The sequence below is a fragment of the Microcaecilia unicolor genome, chromosome 6 (assembly GCF_901765095.1).
Source record: "Microcaecilia unicolor chromosome 6, aMicUni1.1, whole genome shotgun sequence".
Taxonomy (NCBI): Eukaryota; Metazoa; Chordata; class Amphibia; order Gymnophiona; family Siphonopidae; genus Microcaecilia; species Microcaecilia unicolor.
In genome coordinates, this window is record NC_044036.1 from 294,659,822 (window position 1) to 294,681,969 (window position 22,148).

Sequence of the window (22,148 nt, forward strand, 5' to 3'; positions counted from 1 at the left end):
TAATCATGAATTGATAATGAGTGTGAATATTGGGCAGACGGGATGGACCATTCAGGTCTTTATTTGCTGTCACTTACTATGTTCAATTAATCCTCTTTGCTCCCGGGCTGATGAGCAGACCTCAGCTCTGACACAGGCATGAGCATCAGATGTCACCTGACCTACTGGCGCGTGCATGTGGTGACCTCTCAGCATACAGCGCCAGTAAATCAGAGACAAATCTTACATGTGCACACCAGAGTGTTCCAAGTTTCAGCTTCCATCCTTCCTTGCCTACAGTGCTGGGCTCAAATCCAGAGAGAGACTGAGGAGCTGACTGAAATTTTCTTTTATGTACCTTTAATTTCTTACAGTGATGGGTGGGAATGGGGTTAAATTCTTGCGGGGATGGGTTGGGATGGGTTACATTTTTGCAGGGATGGATGGGGATTGGTAAGATTCCAATGGGGACGGGGTAAGATCTCCAGCGGGGATGGGTAAGATTTCTGTCCCCGTGCAACTCTACAGTGGAGGCCGATGCCGCAAGCAGTCCCGGCGTCGCAGTCTTCACACGGGCAGAGAGCCAACCGCCGCATCTCTCGACGGTACTGACAGTGCAAGCACCGGTGGTACCGAACAGATGGTCGCAGCAGTCCTTCCAGAATCCCTGGAAGAATGGCTCGGAGGCGCTCGTCTAGAGTGTCTGTCGAGCAAGGCTGTAGGGCAGGTACCAGGTGACGAAGTCAGAATCTGCCTGGGGCGAGGAGGCGGTACCGGGCTGTCCGGAGAAGAGTGCATCGACACCTCCAGTATGGAGGGTGAGCTGTCCTCCCGGCGTCTGCTTCACGGGTGCCGAATCCTTTGGCGCCCTGGAGCTCTCGGTACCGTGACAGGAAGGCAACTGATGACGGTGCTTCATCGTCTTTACTCGAAGCACGTCACCGGTACCTCCCGGTTACGACGAGGAAGACGTGGAATCCACACATCTCCTTGGGGCCGGGTCCGAAAGAGGTCGGTCCCGGGGGGCCTGTACCGCAGGAGCCCTCGAGGCAGGTGGAGACCCACTCGATGGCTCACTGCTACCAGCGTCGGAAGGTCTGTGGACAGCCATCACTTGCGCTTCTGACGTCGATGCAGTCTCCGATGCCGACATTGGTACCGTCTACTACTACTACTACTATTTAGCATTTCTATAGCGCTACAAGGTATACGCAGCGCTGCACAAACATAGAAGAAAGACAGTCCCTGCTCAAAGAGCTTACAATCTAATAGACAAAAATAAATAAAGTAAGCAAATCAAATCAATTAATGTGAACGGGAAGGAAGAGAGGAGGGTAGGTGGAGGCGAGTGGTTACGAGTCAAAAGCAATGTTAAAGAGGTGGGCTTTCAGTCTACATTTAAAGGTGGCCAAGGATGGGGCAAGACGTAGGGGCTCAGGAAGTTTATTCCAGGCGTAGGGTGCAGCGAGACAGAAGGTGCGAAGTCTGGAGTTGGCAGTAGTGGAGGAGGGAACAGATAAGAAGGATTTATCCATGGAGCGGAGTGCACGGGAAGGGGTGTAGGGAAGGACGAGTGTGGAGAGATACTGGGGAGCAGCAGAGTGAATACATTTATAGGTTAGTAGAAGAAGTTTGAACAGGATGCGAAAACGGATAGGGAGCCAGTGAAGGGTCTTGAGGAGAGGGGTAGTATGAGTAAAGCGACCCTGGCGGAAGATGAGACGGGCAGCAGAGTTTGAACCGACTGGAGAGGGGAGAGGTGACTAAGTGGGAGGCCAGCAAGAAGCAGATTGCAGTAGTCTAAACGAGAGGTGACAAGGGTGTGGATGAGGGTTTTGGTAGAGTGCTCGGAAAGAAAGGGGCGGATTTTACGGATGTTGTAAAGAAAGAAACGACAGGTCTTGGCGGTCTGCTGGATATGAGCAGAGAAGGAGAGAGAAGAGTCAAAGATGACCCCAAGGTTTTGAGCTGAGGAGACAGGGAGAATGAGAGAGCCATCAACAGAAATAGAAAACGGGGGGGAGCGGGGAGGTGGGTTTTGTGGGGGAAAATGAGAAGCTCGGTTTTGGTCATATTTAATTTCAGGTGGCGTTGAGCATCCAGACAGCAATGTCAGACAAGCACGCTGAAACTTGGTTTGATGCAAGGTGAGATATCAGGGGTAGAAAGGTAGATTTGGGAGTCATCAGCATAGAGATGGTAGGAAAAGACATGGGATGAGATTAATGAACCAAGGGAAGAAGTGTAGATAGAAAAGAGGAGGGGACCAAGAACAGAACCCTGAGGTACGCCGACAGGCAGAGGGATAGAAGTAGAAGAGGATCCACCAGAGTGAACACTAAGGTGCGGAGGGAGAGGTAGGAAGAGAACCAGGAAAGGACAGAGCCCTGGAATCCAAGTGAGGACAGGGTATCGAGAAGTATGCTGTGATCGACAGTGTCAAAGCAGCGGAAAGATCAAGAAGAATGAGGATGGAATATTGACCTCTGGATTTAGCCAGTAATAGGTCATTGGAGACTTTAGTAAGCGCAGTTTCGGTTGAGTGGAGAGGGCGAAAACCAGATTGTAATGGGTCAAGAATAGCATGTGAGGAGAGAAAATCAAGGCAGCGGCGGTGAACAGCACGCTCAAGTAATTTGGAGAGAAAAGGAAGGAGGGAGATGGGTCGGTAATTAGAGGGACAAGTAGGGTCAAGTGAAGGCTTCTTAAGGAGAGGTGTGACCACAGCATGTTTAAAGGCAGCAGGGACAGTTGCAGTGGAAAGTGAGAGGTTGAGGATGTGACAGATAAAAGGAATAAGAGTAGAGAGATGGCATTAAGAAGGTGGGTGGGAATGGGATCAGAGGAACAGGTGGTACATTTTGAGGAAGAAAGGAGAAGTGTAGTTTCCTCAATAGTAACTTCAGGAAAGGAGGAAGGGAATGAGGGAAGGAGAGAGAGGGGGATGGACTAGTGGAGGGAGAGGTGGTGAGGTAGAGAAAGCAAGGTTTATCTTTTGAACCTTGTTGTGAAAGAATTCAGCAAGGGTCTGAGGAGATAATGAAGGGGGAGTTGGGGGGAGGGGCACCTGAGGAGAGGAGTTCAATGTGGTGAATAGAAGTCGAGGATTAGAGCCAAGAGAGTTGGTCAGTTGGATATAATAATCCTGTTTGGCACGTAAAAGAGCAGATTGGAAGGAGGTCAGCATGAACTTAAAGTGTAAGAAATCAGCAAGGGCCCGAGATTTCCGCCAGAGGCGTTCGGCGGAGCGGGTACAGGAACGTAGGTAGCGGATATTAGAAGTCAGCCAAGGTTGGGGTTTTGTACGCCTTACAGGGGGGTCATCAAAGGTGCAAGAGTGTCTAAGGCAGAGGGATAGAGTATTGTTGTAAGAAGAAACAGCCCGTTGACAGACGTGGATGGTGCCACGGTAGAGAGGAGGTTTGAAACATGGGAGGATAGAGATGAAGGGTCAATATCATGAAGATTCCTAGATAAATTAGATAGGATAGGACGGAACTGGGAGGGGGGAGATTTAAGTGTGAAAGTTATAAGATGGTGATCAGAGGAGGGATGATCAGAGGCAAGGAAACTAGAAGGTGAACAGTTGGAGGTCGATGACCTTGGTACCGCTGGCTCCGAACAGAAGGTTCCACTGAGCCGATCTTGGCGCCTGGGTTCCTCTTCTTAGTTGAAGACACAAAGTTCAGGCGTTGGGACGATGACCAGCCCCCAGACACTGAAGACACGAAACGTGCAGATCAGGTGAGCGAGATCGTCCAGCTGCACAACGTGCATTTCTTGAAGCCGCTGGTAGGCTTGAGAACATGGGCGAAAAAATCATGCTGGCGAAATCAAAACTTGCGATGATGCTGAAAAAAGGCACCAAAACTGGGAAAAAACCCGTATGGGTGGCCAAAATGGCCGCTTGCGACAACGAAAGAAACTTAGGGGGAAAAAACTACAGGGAAAGTAGTTTTTTTTATTTTTTATTTTTTGAAACAAAAAGATGAGCAAACTTGCTCAGAAAAATACCAAAGAGCGGCGAAAAACGCTGCGAGGGCTCTCTCTGAGGCGCAGAACAGCCAAAAACAGCCGTCCTGAGCCGCGGAAAAAAGAGACTGAGGAGCACGCTCGTGCTACGGGCGGGAAGACTGTCGCGCATGTGCACGTGAGGGCTAGCAAACTTTGTTGCTAGGAAGATCTCCGATCCTGAGGCTGCTGTCGGACGTCACCCATCAGTGAGAACAAGCAGCCTGCTTGTCCTTTGGAGAACTACTGGTTTCAGGAGATGGCACTCTGGCTAGTGATAGTGTGGTGGTATAATATGTGTAAAACAAGTGCAAAATTCTACTATTTTTTTTCTTTTTCTTTTTAGATTTGACAGTGGAGACTGGAGCATAGAGAAATCTTTTGTGTGCACCTGGAACTTGGATAGAAGAGGGTTAAACCCACAGTATCCAGATGTGGTACTGGATGTTCCTAGTTCAGTCATGTGTCTGGCGTTTCACCCTTCCCAGCCTTCACTGCTTGCTGGTACTTGGCTTCTTTGCCTTTTCCATTCTCTTTATTGTTCATGCTTGATAATACATTTGCTGCAGAGTGGAATGGTACGGTGGGTACAGCAACTAAAAGTGAGAGATTTAAAGATTTTTTTTTTCAAACGGCATACTTGTCACATGCCTGTGATTATTCAGTAGTAGACTTAGTCCAGTTCCTCCAGTACACCATAGACCACTTCTAACGTGTTGGTTGCGATATAAGGTATTTAACCACAGTTTAACTGCATTATAAGTGAATCTGCATTCAAAGAGGAGTAAGGTAGGACCAGTAGTGGGAAATAATGGGGTTTGAGGAGCTTTGTGGAGGAGAAGAGGATTTGAAGAGTATGCTGTCTAAGATACATGGGTTATCTGTGGTTCAGGACAATTGAAGATGAAGCACTATAGTGGATTGGGAGAAGGACTAGCAGAATTCAAGGAAATAAATTATTAGGTGAGAACAAATGTTACCCTTAGTTGCTTGTCTTTTCCAAGTCTGAGCTCAAGACAATTTGCAGTCAGGTATACAAGTTATTTCTCTACATGAGTGTGCCAATCTGCTTTTCCCAAACTGTGTGCATGTTGATTGGTCTCCTACTCCTGTGTGCCAGGACCTGTGTTATTGTGTGCTAATTCATTAACTCTGCCACTGGACATGGGTTGGGTCCCTTCTGTCACAGGAAGTAGGCCCTGACCCAGCAGAGCAGATTTAATATGTTAACACGTGATAACCTGGGTACCGGCACACAGCAGCAGGAGACAGACTGAGGGAGCACATCAGAGGCAGTAAGCTACTGTCACCGGGCCACAGCGGCAGCTGAACAAGGTGGCAGCATACAGCAGTAAGTACAAGGCAGCTCTTGCTATCCACAGGGGATTAAAGGCACCCCCCCCCCCCAATGAAAACTTTTGTCCTCCAGAACACCTTTTGTTTTGTTTTATTGTTTTTTTAATTTGTAAAAGTTTTTATTAACATATCAGAATAACAACATCTGGAGACAAATACTCCTTGGAAATTTCAAAAACAGCAACATTCAAGCAGTATCACATCCAAATCCCCCCCCCCCCCCAACCCCTCCTCATCCGCATCTTATACCCCAGGTTTATTGCTCCATAATCATCTTTCCAAATCTCTGCTAAGTGTAGCCACTCTTCCGCGTTCGGATTATAATGACCCCTGCGTCTGTCCGTCAATTTTACCAGTCCCATCATTAGCTGAAGTTTACCCTTCCAATCTTGCCCTGTTGGGCCCAGCTTCTGCTTCCATTTCAATGCTATGGTTGTTTTTGCTGCCGCCAGGCCCATTCGTGTAATTCTACTTTCCTTAGCATCCCTCCGGACCGGACCAGGATTGGACTATTGGGTTGTGCCCGCCTACCAGCAGGTGGAGACTGAGAAAAAACTCTGACTCTAGAGAGCAATAGGAGCCCTGGCCATGTGACCTTAGCCTCAGTATTTTCTCAGTCTCTCAGCAGGTAGGAAGTGAGCCCATTAGTCTCTCTCTCTCTTTTTCTCTATAAGATATTACAGATATATTTATAATACTTCTTCTGTGCCTGGAATCGTCATTAGAGGCTTGACAGGGTTTCTTTTCTTTCTTTGACAGCCTCTGGGGTGTTTAAACTCGGGTGTCTCGAGTCCACCCCCCTTCCTCCCCATCTCCCCTGGCTTAGCAGGGAAGGGCCGTCCCTTTCTCTGGAAAGGTGTACCGTCTTTGGGAGAGGCAGCCACTTTTAATAGGCAGCTGTTTTTAAAGAATTAAATCAAGTAAAAGAAAATTTAAAAAATTAATTCAAATGAAAGGAATTTAAAGGAAGTAGTTTTTGCTTTCCCCAGTCTTATAACGAGCAGGTAGCTCTTCTGTCTTATTCTGTTTGAAGAGTCTTTATTTTCTTTTCTGGCGGAGCTATTTAAAAAAAAAAAAAAAAGTGAAAAGTCAGCGTCTGTGACTTTAATCGGTGGTTTTTTGTTATCTTCATTATTTTTCCTCTGCTATCCGGCGTTGTTAGCGGCGGTAGTTGTAAAAAAAAAAAAAGAGAGAGGCGCGAACTGTTAAGCGCGTGCTCGCTCTTGGACAGGTCTGTATAGCTTGGGAGCTGTATTGACGGTTCCTGTCGGGCCAGAGGCTTAAACCATGTTTTGTGCGGCATCGGAGGTTATCTGTTTTTCAGCGGCACGGATTTCCTGCTTCTTCGTCGGTCTGGTCAGTGGTTTTCTCCCCCGAACTTTATTCTTCTCATTTTGGCGCGCTTGGCCGCCATTGTTTTGCCTGCAGCTGCAATTTCCCTTGATGCGGCAGCGTTTTTCTGCTTTTACTGTGTTTGGCTGTTTGTGCAATGGAAAGGAGATATTGTTTCTCCGGTAGTTGGGGCAATTGGTAGTATATTTTCCCCGCAATTAATTTTTACATGTATTTTTCAAGCTATTAGAAAAACAAAACAAAAACGAAATGTTACGATGCGAATGGCGCTCATTTGTTTTCCCTCTGTTTTTTCTCCGTCGGGGACTTTTTGGTTGCTAGCAATGTTGTGAATTAAAGTGCAGCTCGGTTGGCGATTCTTTGTTCTTGGCAAGACTCCGATTCAAAGTGCAGCTCAGTCGGGAATTCTCTGTTTTAGACAATGGGGCGAATTAAATTATATCTCAGCTCCAAAATAACCAATTTCCTATTCCTTTCCCTTGTGTGTGATGTTTGGAGGAAAGGTCCTTTGCTATTGTCTAGCGCAGTTTTTATGGAGGTCCAGTGTGTGTCACTCTGTGTCTTTCTCATTTCTGGTGAATAGGACTACATTGTCTAATAGTCAATTGATTAGTACTTTACAAATCTGGCCATAATATCTTAGTTCCTTTCAAGCATTTCCCTTCATGGCTATGATGTTATACAGTGTTTTAAGAACTTAACAAACATTTTCTATGGCATAGGCTATCTGGTTCAGGTGCCATTGTTTGGTACTTTACAATGCTGGACATAAGATCTTAATTCCTTTTAGGAAATTTTCCTCTGTGGCTATGTTCTTATACAGTGTTTTAAGATCTTAACAAACGTTCTCTAGAGCGTAGGCTGTATGGTTCAGATGCCATGTGCAATGAAATACATTGTCTGATACTCAATTGTTGCGTACTTTGCAATTCTGGACATAAGGTCTTACTTCCTTTCAGCAATTTTCTTTCATGGCTATGCATTCTCTTTGGCATAGCAGATGACAGCTGCATAGGCTACATGGTCAGATGGTTCTCATATTCTAGGAGACTCAGTCCTGTCTACCGAGCACCCAGTTTTCTCAGATGCTTTAGAAGGCATGTTTTATTCACATCTTCTCTACTTTCCAACTGTCTTGGAGTTTCTCATGTGTTATCTTAGTTTTCTTCTAGGACTTACAAGATATATGTCCACTTAGGGAGTAAAGTTATCAGGTCAATTTGCATTTTCTCCCACTTAAGGATAGTGGGAGTGTCCTCATGCCATCTACTTGTATTTTTGTTTCCTCTATCTATTCAGCCTGGGCACATGGTAAACATTCTGGTTTTGTCCAGTATGACATCCATAATATCTGCTATCCCTTTCTCTTCCTTACAGATTTTAGGGTCTTGTTTCAAGCTTTCTTGACGTCAGTACAGTCTTGTCTCCTGTGGCACAAATTCACCACCTTTTCCGTAATAGGTATTTTCCAAGTCTATTCCTTTCATTTTCATTTTATTCTTCCTCTCTCCAGAGTTTCCTTCTCTTGGAAGGAGATCCACTCATTTTCTGTGCATTTTTTGCCATAAGGGCATAAGTGTGCCATAATGGGAAAGGCCAAGAGTCCCCACCCATCCTGTTTTCAGATGGGGTCAATCCAGACTGCAAATACCACATTCATATTTCGTGAGTGTGCGTCTGTTCATCTCTGTACATCTCAGTGAGGAAGGAGGCATGACTTGATATGAGGTTTGGGGAGATCCTGTAAAATTAAAGGCCAGTGTGTCTCAGTCACGCTCAACATATGGTGATCCTTTCATTTTCATTCTATATGTCCTCATTCCAGACCTTCCTTTCAATTGGAAGGGATTCTTTCACTTCCTGTGCATTTTTGCTATTAGTATATGAGTATGGTCATACGGGGAAAGTCTAAGAGTCCATTAAGCCCAGCATCCTGTTCTCAGTTGTGGTCAATCCAGGTTGCAAGTACCACATTCATTTCTTATGGATGTGGGTCGGTACATCTTAGTACATCTCAGTATAGGAGGAGTAATGTCCGTGATACGAGGATGATAAGGTCCTCATTACCAGTTTTCTTGCCCTGCTCTTCGGTCTCGCGTCGGCTCCGCGCACTTTTTTCTTAAGTTATGGTCGTAGTAGCAGCGGCGCTCATGAAAACTACATCTCGTCGTTTCATCCTTTCCATAGATGTCTGGTTCATTACAGACAGTCTTATTGGCAGAGTTGTCAGGTCAAGCAACGGGTGGTGCATTTCGGGCACACCCTAGGTTATGGGTGCATGTAGCCAGGTCTCTCTTTTGAGCTCTCGTGTGATCTCATTAGATTTCATAGCATGTTTCTATTTTTCTCTCTTTGTTTAGTCAAGTTGGCGCAGACTGTTTTTGTCTTCTCTACAAGCGTCCCACTTTCTGTTTTCTCTGGATGTTCTTGGGCCTTCGGCCATTACCTTGCTCTATTTTGCAGAGTAAAATTTTACTTTCTAGCTCCCAAGAAGGAATTTTTTCTTCATTCGCTTTGGAGTCTCGGTAGTCTTTTTTGGGCAGCTTTTCACTCTGTCAATTTCGTGACCATTGAAGAAAAAAAAAAAAAAAAAAAAAAGAGTTTTCAGTGGATAGTACCTTAAGGGGAGGTCCCAGTTCTACAACTATTTCTTTTTGCTCTGACATTCCATGTGCCTCGCTTACTCTCTTGCTAAAAAGACTTGTCAGCGGCAGAGATAGATGCCCTCTCGTATCCAGATATTTATCTCTGATGGAATCCCTCCGCTCAGTTGGCCTCTGTATTCTCACTAGTGGTCTGGTGGTTGAGATTGAGCATTCTTCCTGCAGGTATGCCGGGAGCATATACACAGTGACCAGTTTTTTTGATGGCTGCATCTGTGAAAAGATATATGTATATTTATAGTTCTACTACATAAGTACATATGTAATTCCACACTGGGAAAAGCTCAAAGGTCCTATTGAGCCCACCTTTCTGTCCACGGCCAATCCAGACCATGAGCACCTGGCTAGATTCCTAAACGTACAAACATTCTATACATGTTGTTCCTGGAACTGTGTAGTGTTTTATGGACTTCTATATGTATCTAACAGATGAAAGGTACTAACAAGTGTCTACTGTTGATTTATTCCCGTTTTCACTAATTGGGGTCTACGACAAGAGTCTCAGGTGATTGGTTTGCAGAGGCAACAGCTACAGATGATTCTTTCTCTCTCAGTTGAATTGCGCTCTGAGATATGTTTTTTTTTTTTTTTTCATGTTGGGTAACTGCAGCGGCTGTCAGTTATTTGGACCTTCAGTCTAATTTGCTGCAAGGATTTAGGTACCTTCTTCTTCTGCATAATATTTAACTGCATTCTTGTTTTTACCTATTTAGCTTCTAGTGATCAGGTACTTTCTCACTGACAGGCTTTACATACTTCCAATCTGTTGCTAGGTCAGCAATAGTCTACGATATCTGGAGTATTGTACTTCAGGATCTCGGTTTCCACTTTCTCAGCTGAGGTAGATTCATTGCAGTTTTTTGTTTCCAGGCTGCTCTGCTTCTACCTTTGCCATCTTCTTTCAGTCGTTTTTTTTTTTTTTCTCGAGTCTCTCTGTCCTTTGCGCTGCACTGATAGTGCGGTAGGGGACATTATATAGCGGCCACTTGGTAGGGGACAATGTTCAGCATCGCTTGGACTTTTCAGCTTTTTTGCTTTGTAGTCATTCTATTTAGTTTATTGGCGGTTCTTGGATCGTCAAGCTTTGGCTTCGTATTCATCCTAGTTTGGGTGTCTTCAGGGACTCTACCACATTCTCAATGTCTGTCCCTCCCGTAAGATTACTGCTTTGGTACTTCCCAATAGTCCAATCCTGGTCCGGTCCGGAGGGATGCTAAGGAAGGAGAAATTAGATCTTACATGCTAATTTGCTTTCCTTTAGTCCCTCCGGACCGGACCAGGCCCCTCCCATGTTCTATCAACTCTTTAGATTCTTTTATTAAGTTTGGAAGTGTATTCGTTCCTTTACCACACGTGGAATGTTTAAAAAAAAAAAAAAGACTTTGCGTGGTCCATACCACTTCTCTGGTGGTTGCTGGTGAGCTCGGTTGCTGAAATATATATAAAACCTAATGGGTCATACCACTTCTCTGGTGAGAGTTGCTGGTGAGTTCAGTTGCTGGAATATATATAAAGCCTTAAATATGTCATACCACTTCTCTGCCGAGAGTTGCTGGTGAGCTCAGTTGCTGGAATATATATATTTAAAACCTTAATGGGTCATACCACTTCTTTGGTAAGAGTTGCTGGTGAGCTCAGTTGATGGAATATATATGAAACCTTAAGTGAGTCATACACTTCTCTGGTGAGAGTTGCTGGTGAGCTCAGTTGATGGAATATATATGAAACCTTAAGTGAGTCATACCACTTCTCTGGTGAGAGTTGCTGGTGAGCTCTAATATGAATGGGCCATGCCACTTCTCTGGTGAGAGTTGCTGGTGAGCTCTAATATGAATGGGCCATGCCACTTCTCTGGTGAGAGTTGCTGGCGAGCTCTAATACGAATGGGCCATACCACTTCTCTGGTGAGAGTTGCTGGTGAGCTCTAGTACTCGGTTTTGCCGAGGAATTTGTGGCTGCTAGGCTTCCATACGGCACAGAAGTTCTTTCTTTCTTTCCTGCTTTGTTATTCAAATACTGAGGCTAAGGTCACATGGCCAGGGCTCCTATTGGCTCTCTAGAGTCAGAGTTTTTTCTCAGTCTCCACCTGCTGGTAGGCGGGCACAACCCAATAGTCCAATCCTGGTCCGGTCCGGAGGGACTAAAGGAAAGCAAATTAGCAGGTAAGATCTAATTTCTCCTTGCCATTTCTTCCCACCCTTTTTTCCATAACCTAGTAAACACCATTTGGGTTCACAAGAAAATTGAATTCCTACCGCTAGTGATATGTAACCTGTAACTAACTCCCAAAATTCCTGTATCTTCGGGCATTCCCACCATATATGAAAATATGTTCCTTTCCCCTCCTCACACCTCCAACAGGTATCAGAGGCATTAGGATACATAACCTTTATTCGGTCTGGAGTATAGTACCAGCGACTCAGGACCTTATAAGCATTTTCTTTAATTAGGACACTCACTAATGCCTTTTTCACCTCTTTGCAAATATTCCTCCATTGCCCCTCATTAAATTCCATTTTAAGATCTTGTTCCCAAGCCCTCATATAAGAAAGCTTTACCATCCCAGAGCCCCTTATGTGCTCGTATAGCTTTGAGATTCCTTTCCCACCCTCTCCTATTCCTCCCCATAAATTTTCGAACTTCTCACTCTCCAACCCTTTATCTTTGAACCACTTTTCTTTGCTCATGTAATTCTTTACTTGTAAGTACGCATATAGGTCAGTCTGTGGAAGATTGTATTCTTGTTGTAACTTTTCAAAGCTCTTAAGATTCCCCTTCTCTATGAGCTCACGAAATCTTATCAGCCCTTTGTCAAACCATGTTGCGAATGTGTTATTCTCCCGCCCGCCAGGGAATCCTGGTTCTTGAGTTATCCAGGCATAGGTGGAATGGGTCTGCGATCCCCTCAAATTCTTCTTACGTTTCCCCCATATTGTAAGTAAGTGGGAAATAAAGGGATTTAGGGTCAGGGATCTATACATGTTATCTGGGGCAGACCCCCACAACAAAGCATCTAGATTTCCCTCCTGGACAAAGATCTGTTCAAATCTCGTTACGGGAGATAAATCTACACTACTCCAAACCCCAATTTGCTTGAGTTGCGCCGCCCAATAATACCAGGTAATATTTGGCATGCCTCTTCCTCCCTGTTCTATCGTCTTCCACATTATTTTCTTTGATAGTCGAGCTGGGTGACCTTCCCATAAAAATTCCCCCAGCTCTGTTTGTATTTTCTGTAACTCCCCCTTAGGGACAGCAATTGGGAGAGTCTGAAAGAGGAAGAGTAACCTTGGTAGTATATTCATTTTTACAGCCGCTATGCAGCCCCACCACGATAACCATCCCTTCTTCCATTGGATTAGATCTCTCCTGATTGCCGCTATAAGTGGTACATAATTCAAATGGTATAATGTATTAAGATCGCTTGGGATATGTATACCTAGGTAACGAAAACTTCTGTCGGTCCAACGGAACCCGGATCTCTTCATTTGTTCCACCTCCTGCTCTGTTGCTATTATCCCCATAAGTTCCGATTTATCAAAATTTACTTTGAACCCGGACATACTTCCAAACATGTTTAACTCTCTAAAGCACTGGCAGGGTATTCCCTGGGGAACCTATATAAAATAATAGATCTGCAAATAAGGCTAATTTGTGTTCTTGCCCTCCCATCCGAACTCCTTTTACGTCTTTAAGCCCCCGAATTTGTTGAGCTAAAGGCTCAATAGAGATAGCAAACAATAACGGGGATAGGGGACACCCCTGTCTAGTTCCTCTTTGTATATTAAATATGCCAGACCATCCCCCATTTACCTTAATTCTTGCCACTGGATGTTCATATAGCCCTTTCACCCATCCCACAAAAGGTCTACCCAGCCCCATTTCTAACATTACTTCCCATAGGTAATCCCATTCCACTCTATCAAACGCCTTTCTGCGTCTATTGTGAGAAGTGTCATAGAGTCCCCTCTTCTCTGCGCTCCCCAAATCAGGTTAAGAGTTTGTCTAATGTTGTTCGCCACTTGCCTTTGACGTATAAAGCCAGATTGATCTTCATGAATAAGAGAAAAGGCAATATCTCGCTCAATCTATCCGCCATAAGTTTAGCTAGAATTTTTACGTCTACATTCAGCAAGGATATCGGGCGATAAGAGCCACATATTGTTGGATCTCTCCCAGGTTTTAGGAGCACCGATATCCCGGCTTCATGCATGCTTGGCGGTAGGCCCTTTTCTACAAAACAAGCATTGCCCAATCTTACCAGCAGTGGCCCTAGCTCTTGATGAAAGAGCTTATAGTATTTGGCCGTGAACCCATCCATCCCAGGGGATTTCCCCCCTTTCAGCCCTTTGATAACTTTTACTACTTCCTTTAAGGTCACAGTGGCTTCAATTTTCTCCCTCTGTTGGGCCGTTACCCTCCGCAGACCCAGGCTCTGTAGGAATTCTCTGATTTCCCCTTTGGAGGCTGTGGATTCCGTGCTATATAATGTCTTATAAAATTTTACAAATTGCTCTCTAATTTCCCCATCTTGGTGAAACATCAAATCCTTTGGCCCTTTTATTTTAGTAATCGTGTTTCGGACCCTTCTATCCTTTAGCCCTCTGGCTAGCATTGCGCTCGCTTTATTGCTGAATTCAAAGAATCTCTGTTGTAGCAACTGCCTATGGAATTCCATTGTTCTCAGCTGAATTTTTTGCAGCTCTCCCCTCCACTTTTTAAGCTCCAGTAGCTGCTGGGGTTTACCCTCCCTCTGATGTAGTGCTTCCAGTCTCGCCAAGTTACTCCGCACTTCCATCTCATGGGCTGCCCTCTTCTTTTTCAGGTAAGCTCCTTTACGTATGAGCACCCCCCTCACAACCACCTTAAGGGCGTCCCACAGGATCCCCTCTGACACTTCCCCTGTATCATTTATTTCTAAGTATTCTTTAATGGTGGATCGTATTTCTTGGCAGTCCTCGACCTTATCTAAGATGGATTCATTTAATCTCCAAATTTGACTTCCCCCCTGTTCCCCTAACCCATCTAGCTTCACCCATACCGGTGCATGATCAGAGGCATGGATATTTTCAATTTCTGCTTCTCGCACTTCCCCCCACTCATTCCTGCTTCCCCAAATGGCATCTATTCTCGCATATGTCCCCTGTACGTGTGCATAGTGTGTGAATTGTCGTCGGCCCGGATGTTTCAAACGCCATATATCAATCAAATCTAATTCTCTCATCAATCGGTGGAATTGTCGCCCATTGTATCCTCCCCCTCCCTTCTGTCTGATGGAGTGGTCCAGTGATCCCACTGAATGGTTAAAGTCCCCCCCCATCATCACCCCCCCCCCCCCCCCCACAAAAGGGAGTAATTCTTCCCGAAGTGAATCAAAGTATTTTCCCTGACCCACATTAGGAGCATATACATTAAGTGTGATATTTCGACCATTCAATTGCCCTTTAATTGCCAGGCATCTCCCCTCTCTGTCCTTGTAAACTGCTTCTTTATTAAACTTCAAATGGTCCCTCACATAGATCGCCAGCCCTCCCGTCTTATTTCCCCTGGAGTCTGCTAGGGCATACCCTACGCCCAGACCTTTATTCATGATTAGAGATTCATCACGTTGTTTAATGTGTGTCTCTTGCAGCATGACTATATCCCAATTCAATTTACGCAGTTCCCTGAATATTATGCTCCTCTTACCCGGGTTATTTAATCCATTAACATTCCATGATCCAATTCGTACTCCCCCCATCCCCAACCTAATCCCCCCTTGTTCCCCCCTGTAACTGGCAAGCTATATCTCGTGCCAGTCTTACCCTTTAGGAAGCTAGCCTTCCCCAGAGCCTAACCGCTCAAGTATACATCCATAGAATCTTAACCCCCTGCGTTTCCAACTTAATCATTAACATTTACTCTCTTCCATTTTAACATCTGCATATAACATGCCCACCCCCAAGTCTCTCACCAACTGCAATCAAAAAGACAGCATAAATCCAGAAGCAGTATAGCTCTCACTCAGGTAACTGCTACTGTCCGTTCTTCCGCTCTTTCCTCTCTTGGGGATAAGTGGTTTTTCTTTCCCCCAACCTTCTGCCAGCTATTCTGCTCCGTCCTGTTCGTGTTATTTGTAGGATGCTGTTTCGCCTCTTCATCTCTGGGGATGTCTGTGCATCCCATCTCTCTCAGTAGTTTCCACGCTCCTTGATATGTGTGTAGACGCCTGGTATTGTTTCCCACTGTGATCTGTAATCCAAATGGGAATAGCCAACAGTACCGCAGTCCTGCCTTTGCAGATAGGCTGTAATTTCTTTAAAGTCTCTTCTTTTCTGCAATGTTTTCCTTGCTAAGTCTTGGAAGATTTTAACTTTAACCGACCGCCAGTTTACTTCCCCCATTTCTCTTGCTCGCCTCCATACTCTCTCTTTAACAGTAAATTTGTGGAAACATGCCACTATGTCTCTGGGCAAGCCCCCTCTTGGTGACCCCAAGCTTCTGTGGGCTCTCTCCAGTTCTATGGGCTCTTGTTCTTGCTGCCCTTCGCCGTTAGAGTCTTGCTGGAATAAAAAGGTGCAAATTTCTTTTACTACCTTTTCTGGATCTTTATACTGATCTTCTTCTGGAATGCCCCTAAATCGCAAATTACACCGTCTTGTGCAATTTTCCAGGTCCTCCAGCGCTATTTCCAGGTCTGCTCTTACTTGTTGTTCAGCTTTAAGAGCTCCCTGGAGTTCTTTCACTTCCGCCATTGCAGCCTCCGTTTTTTCTTCATTCTCAGCCACTCGATTTCCAATTTCTTTTATTTCTTCATGCAGCTCCGTTACCGCAGTTTGGATACTTCGTCGAGTTGCTACTAGTTCAGTTTTAAGGTCTTTGAACCAGCGCACAAAGTCCCGTTTGCTCAGCTCCGTTTCACTCTCCATTTGTTCTTCGGGATCTGGGTCTGAGTCACTCTCTTCGGCGGCCATCTTTGCACCGCGTGTCCGGAGGCTCGATCCTTTACTCGCACTGGGCGCATCAGCCCCGAATTTAAATTTCGCCAGCTTTTTCTTCGCTGCCATTGTTCCGATGTTCTCTCCTTCATTTTGGTGAGTAAATTCTTCAGTTTAGCGCAGGGGAAGCTTCTATTCTGCTCCGAAGACAGCAGAGCTCTCAAATTAAGCTGCCATCTCTAGGGCTGACGTCACTTCCCAGAACACCTTTTGTGTGTGTGTGTGGGGGGGGGGGGGGGGGAGGGGGGATGGAAAAATTGCATAGACACTAAGGACGCCGCAACCAAAAAAGTTTTGGAACAATTTCTGTAAAGGATTTCAAAGATTTTTTTTTGTTTGTTTTTTTGTTACATTTGTACCCCGCACTTTCCCACTCATGGCAGGCTCAATGCGGCTTACATGGGGCAATGGAAGGTTAAGTGACTTGCCCAGAGTCACAAGGAGCTGCCTGTGCCTGAAGTGGGAATTGAACTCAGTTCCTCAGTTCCCCAGGACCAAAGTCCAGCACCCTAACCACTAGGCCACTCCTCCAGATCAACTGCAAAACCAAATTATTCTCATCCAAAAGGACACAACCAGATTCCAGTGTTTTATGTGAACAAGTAGGGGGGGGTACAGGATCCTATCCCTTGTGTCAAGAGGCAGTGGGAATGTGGCAGTGGGCCCTCCTTCATGGAATATGGACCTCCGAGCTACATACCTACCAGGAAAGCACCATTGTATGGTGGACAAGCTGAGTAGGGTTTTGCAACCGCACGAGTGGTCTCTCAATATATAGGCATAGCTATCAAGATCTTCTGAGAGTGGGGCACCCCTTCAGTGAATTTTTTTACCATTCATCTCAACAACAAAGTCTCCCAGTTCTGTTCCAGGCTCAGATCACATGGCAGACTAGTGTCTGATTCCTTTTTCCTGCATTTATTTTATTTATTTATTATATTTGTACCCTGCTCTTTCCCGCTCATCGCAGGTTCAATGCGGCTTACATAGTAACAAGAGAATACAATCTATAGTATCAAAATCAACAAAGTAGGTATGTGATAGGACAAATAAACAAGGAGTAAATGGGATAAAAGAGGTATGAGTAAAAGGATAGGGATAGGTAAGGAGGTGGAGCAATAAAGGAGAAGTTGAGGAAGAGCATGGAGGGTAAGAAGGTTGGTAGGAGATAATATCTGAGTCATTGTTATTAATGTTTAGATGAACCGGTAAGTAGGTGGGTTGCTTATGTTTGCTTATGGTAGGTCAAGTCGTTCAGGTAAACCTGTTTGAATAGATGGGTTTTCAATAGTTTCCTAAAGGGAAGATATTCACTAATTGACCGAATGTATCTGGGTAGAGCATTCCAGAGTTGGGATCCCAGGTAGGGGAAGTTAGATGCATGGTAGGTTTTGTATTTTAGTCCTTTGCAATTGGCAAGGTGCAGGTTAAGGTATGATCGTGAAGATGTAGACATGTTTCTGGTCGGAAGGTTTAATAGATTGACCATGTAACTTGGTGATACTCCATGGATGATTTTGTGGATTAGTGTGGTGGCCTTAAAGTTGACTCGTTCTCTAATAGGGAGCCAATGAAGTTTCATACGGAGGGGTGTTGCACTTTCGAATCTAGGCTTCCCATAAATAAGTCTATCTGCCGTGTTCTGGGCAGTCTGAAGTTTTTTCATGATTTGGGCCTTACATTCAACGAAGATACTATTACAGTAATCAGCGTGGGTGAGTACCGTGGATTGTACCAAGTTGCGGAAGGTATTCAAGGGGAGATAAGGTTTCACATGTTTCAACATCCACATCATATTGAACATTTTCTTCGTGATGGATGTTGAGTGGTCTTCAAGGGATAGGTATTTATCCAATGTAACTCGGACTTTCAGGTTGTTGGATATAGGAATTGTGACATCAGGAGTGGTGAGAGTAGTTGGATGGAATGTGGAATATTGGGAAGAGAGGATTAGGCATTGAGTTTTCTCTTTGTTCAGTTTCATTTTGAAAGCGTTGGCCCAAGCATTGGGTAGGGTCTTCTGTATGTGTATCTTCCAGTACCTCTTATAGAGAAGACTTTGCTGAAACTCAAGCAGGATCCTACTCTCGCTCTACTGACCAAAACAGATTCAGTTCCCTCTTCTGGTTAGCTTCCGAAGATCCGTGGAGATTGGACTGCTTTCCGATTCTCATCACAAGGTCTCTTCTGTATCCCAACCTTCAATCCCTGGCCCTCACGTCTTGGATGTTGAGAGCATAGAATTTGAAACATTGGGCTTGTTGGAGGGTGTCTCCAGCATCTTGCTGGCTTCCAAAAAAGACTTCACTAGAAGGTGTTACTCTTTTAAGTGGAGGAGGTTTGCTGTCTGGTGTGAGGGAGAGGCCATAGATCCCCTCACTTGCCCTACACAAAAACTGCTTGACTACCTTTTCCACGTCTCTGAGTCTGGCTAGAAAACCAACTCTGTAAGGGTTCATCTCAATGTAATTAGTACACCATGTGGGAGTAAGCCCATCTCTGTACAGCTTCTAGTTGTTTGCTTCATGAGAGGTTCACTATTGACAAAGCCCCTAGTGAAACCTCCAACTGTGTCTTTGGATCTCAGTGTTGTCCTCACCTAGCTGATGAAGGCTCCTTTTGAGCCACTTGATTCCTGTCATTCAAAGTCTTTGACCTGGAAAGTTGTGTTTTTGGTGGCGGTCACTTAAGCTCGCAGAGTCTGTGAGATTTAAGCTCTAGTAGCTGGTCCACCTTTCACAAAATTTCACCACAATAGAGTAGTTCTCCATACACACCCTAAGTTCCTTCCTGAGGTAGTGTTGGAGTTTTATCTCAATCAATTGTTGTACCAACATTTTTCCAAAATCTGCATCCCCATCCTGACTAGAGTGTACTGCATACCTTGAACTGCAAACAAGCTTTATCTGGAGTGGACTAAAGCAAATAGACAGTCCACCCAGCTTTTTGTTTCTTTTGATCCCAACAGGATGGGGTGGCCATCGGCAAATGCACAGTTTCCAACTGGCTAGCAGACTGCATCTCCTTTACTTATGCCCAGGCTGGGCTTACTCTGGAGGGTCATGTCAAGGCTCACAATGTCACGGCCATGGCTGAATCTGTAGCCCACTTGAGGTCAGCCTCCATAAAGGAGGTTTGCAAAGCTGCAATGTGGCTATCTGTCCACACAGTCACATCTCATTACTGCCTTGAGCAGGATATCTGATGTGACAACTGGTTTGGTCAGACAGTCCTGCAGAATTTGTTCAGTGTCTAGAATCCAACTCCACCCTTTTAGGCCCAGTTTTATTCTGTTCTGGGCTACATCTCCACAACTAGTATACAAATGGTTTCAGGTTGATTGTGCAATCCTCGATGTTTTGAGTCCCTATTGTACTAGCATTGTTTTTTCTGGGCCTGGTAGCTAGGGGTTCCCATATGTGAGAATATAGCGGCCTGCTTGTCCTTGGGGAAAACAAGGTTATTTACCGGTAGCAGGTGTTCTCTGAGAACTCCAGGCTAAATATTCTCACATACCTCTCACCTCCCCTTGGAGTTGCATTCTTTAGTTTTTACAGTGACTGAGAGACCTGAGCTCACGCGTCAGGCAGGAAGGCAGTAGCGCTTGTGCAGTGGAATGCTACTAGAAATTTCTTCAACTCGCTAGTCAGCGTTTGCCCTGGGCTACGTTGGATGATGGCACCCACATGGCCTGCTCTCCTCAGAGAACACCTGCTACAGGTAAGTAACCATGCTATAAAGGCATATTGATATTTTTGGACTTCTGACATAGGCATCCTGTTATAAAACCAGGTCCCATAATATTAGCTAGTCAGGACATTACAACTTTCTGTAGACAACTGTAGTCCATGCCTTGTTTTGAATTCTTGATGACAGATTAATATCTTGAGGCCTAGCACATATGAATGAAGGTCCCCAGCCACTAGGGAAATGCTGCAGAATCTTATTCCATTCAGGATGATACTGACAAGGCAGCAGAGGCATTTTTTAAAGGAAGGTAGTTCTTAATGGAGCATTTGGTATGACAGAGGGTATGACAGAGTCACAAGAGCATACAACGTACCTTTGTTTTGCCACAGTGGAGTTCACACAGTCTGTTTTTTTTGCAGGTGGGTTGTACAGTGGAGAGGTTTTAGTGTGGGATACAAGTAAAACAGATGACTCTTTGATTTCAAGGACAGGGATGACAAGCGACTCTCACATGGATGCAGTTTATCAGGTAAGAGTGCATAATGTACAGGGTCCTCCAGCCAGAGGTTTGGTTTTATTTATTTCCTGTTGTTCCCTGGCATTTGGCTTAGGATCCGAAGGTAGAGTTCAGCAAAAGTGTTAAAAAGGATTATTTAATTTTTTGAACATAGCTCACACATTTTCAGCATTAGTTTAAGGTGAGTTCCATTCACATGCGCTAGGTGTATTTCCCTGTCCCCAAAGGATTTACAATCTAAGTTTGTACCTGAAGCAGTTGGCAGGTTACGTGACTTGCCCAAGGTCCCAAGGAGGCACAGTGGGATTTGAACCCTGGTTTACCTATTTCTCATCATGCTTCTGTAACCATTAGGCCTTTTCTCCAAGTTTGTAAATTGGAGCATTAGCACCAAAACATAAGGCTTTAAACAGAATTCCTTAGTATCTCAGCCACTTAAATCTTTTCAAATGGGTTGTGTCCTTTTTTTTTTTATCAGCAGAGGGAGGTAGAGAGCTAAATTTTCCAGTGACATTACTGGATATAGGCTGGTGCTGCTGGAATGTTCCAGTGTGCCACTTCTAAAGCAGTGTAAGTTCTCAATGTGGGGGAAGTTGTATAAAGAATATTTTGTGTATATATGCTAGTATATGCGCATAAAATACTATTAAAATTATACCCCCCTCCCCCACACATAAGTATGTGCTTTGAAAAATAGGTACGTAGTTGTTCACAACACAACTGCAGGTGTGTTTGGATAAAATGCAGTGGAGTCACAAAGTATGTACTTAACATATAAAATACACACATGTGCACTACATTCTGCTCCTGAGCAAGTGTAAATGTAAGCAGCCATATTGTAGCCATGATTTTTGGCAGATTTTGTGCTGATATCTTATAAAAATATATAGCTGCCTATGCGTCTTTATAAAATAGCCCCCAATAGATGTGTGTTTTAGCCTTCCCACCTAGGTCATCTGTTATAAAATTACCTCTATATATGCATGTGATTTTCACAGTTACAGAATGAATGCATAATAGTTATATTTAATCCTGAAACCATTTCTGTTCTCTATAGTTCACTTTTCTGTTTGCAGATAGTTATGTAACAGCTTCAGGTCATCAGAAGTGTAGAGGATGGTTCCAGTATAATTTCTATTTACCTGTATGTAGGTTTACATAGGAAATATTTGTTAGGATTTACGTATCACCTTTTCGAAGAAATTCACCCATGACGGTGTAGAGCAAGAATAATCTGGACATTGGCAAAAGACACTGCAGAAGAAAGTATTCAAAATAAGACTACACATTATGGCTTAGTATGCTACTGACAAGGTCAACACAATACACATTAATGCATCATAATTGACAGCATAGGGTTTTAAGAGGAGGTGGAAATATAGACAGATAAGATAGAGTAATGGGAGTTAAATAGAAAATAAGGGTGACCAATTCAAGGAAAATTGTATGTTAAGTCAGAAAAGGTATATGAAAATGATCTCTAGTAGAGTTGGCATGGATATGCAAGTCCTTATGTGCAGCCAGAGTGTGCTCTTGTGTGTGTGTGACTAGTTCAAGAGTGGGCAATCTGAGGCCCACCATTGAATTTTATGTGGCCCCCTA

The 22,148-nt window shown here is 44.5% G+C and overlaps 1 protein-coding gene across 2 annotated transcripts in view; it reads left to right on the top strand.

Moving 5' to 3' along the window:
• Window positions 1-22,148, top strand: part of WDR34 (WD repeat domain 34) — a 126,621-nt gene that overhangs the window by 53,281 nt on the left and 51,192 nt on the right. For both annotated transcript variants that reach the window (XM_030207914.1, XM_030207913.1), the window contains 2 exons: window positions 4,337-4,494; window positions 20,449-20,558. In XM_030207914.1, coding sequence (XP_030063774.1) covers window positions 4,337-4,494; window positions 20,449-20,558 — 268 coding nt within the window. The remainder of the gene's footprint in view (window positions 1-4,336; window positions 4,495-20,448; window positions 20,559-22,148) is intronic.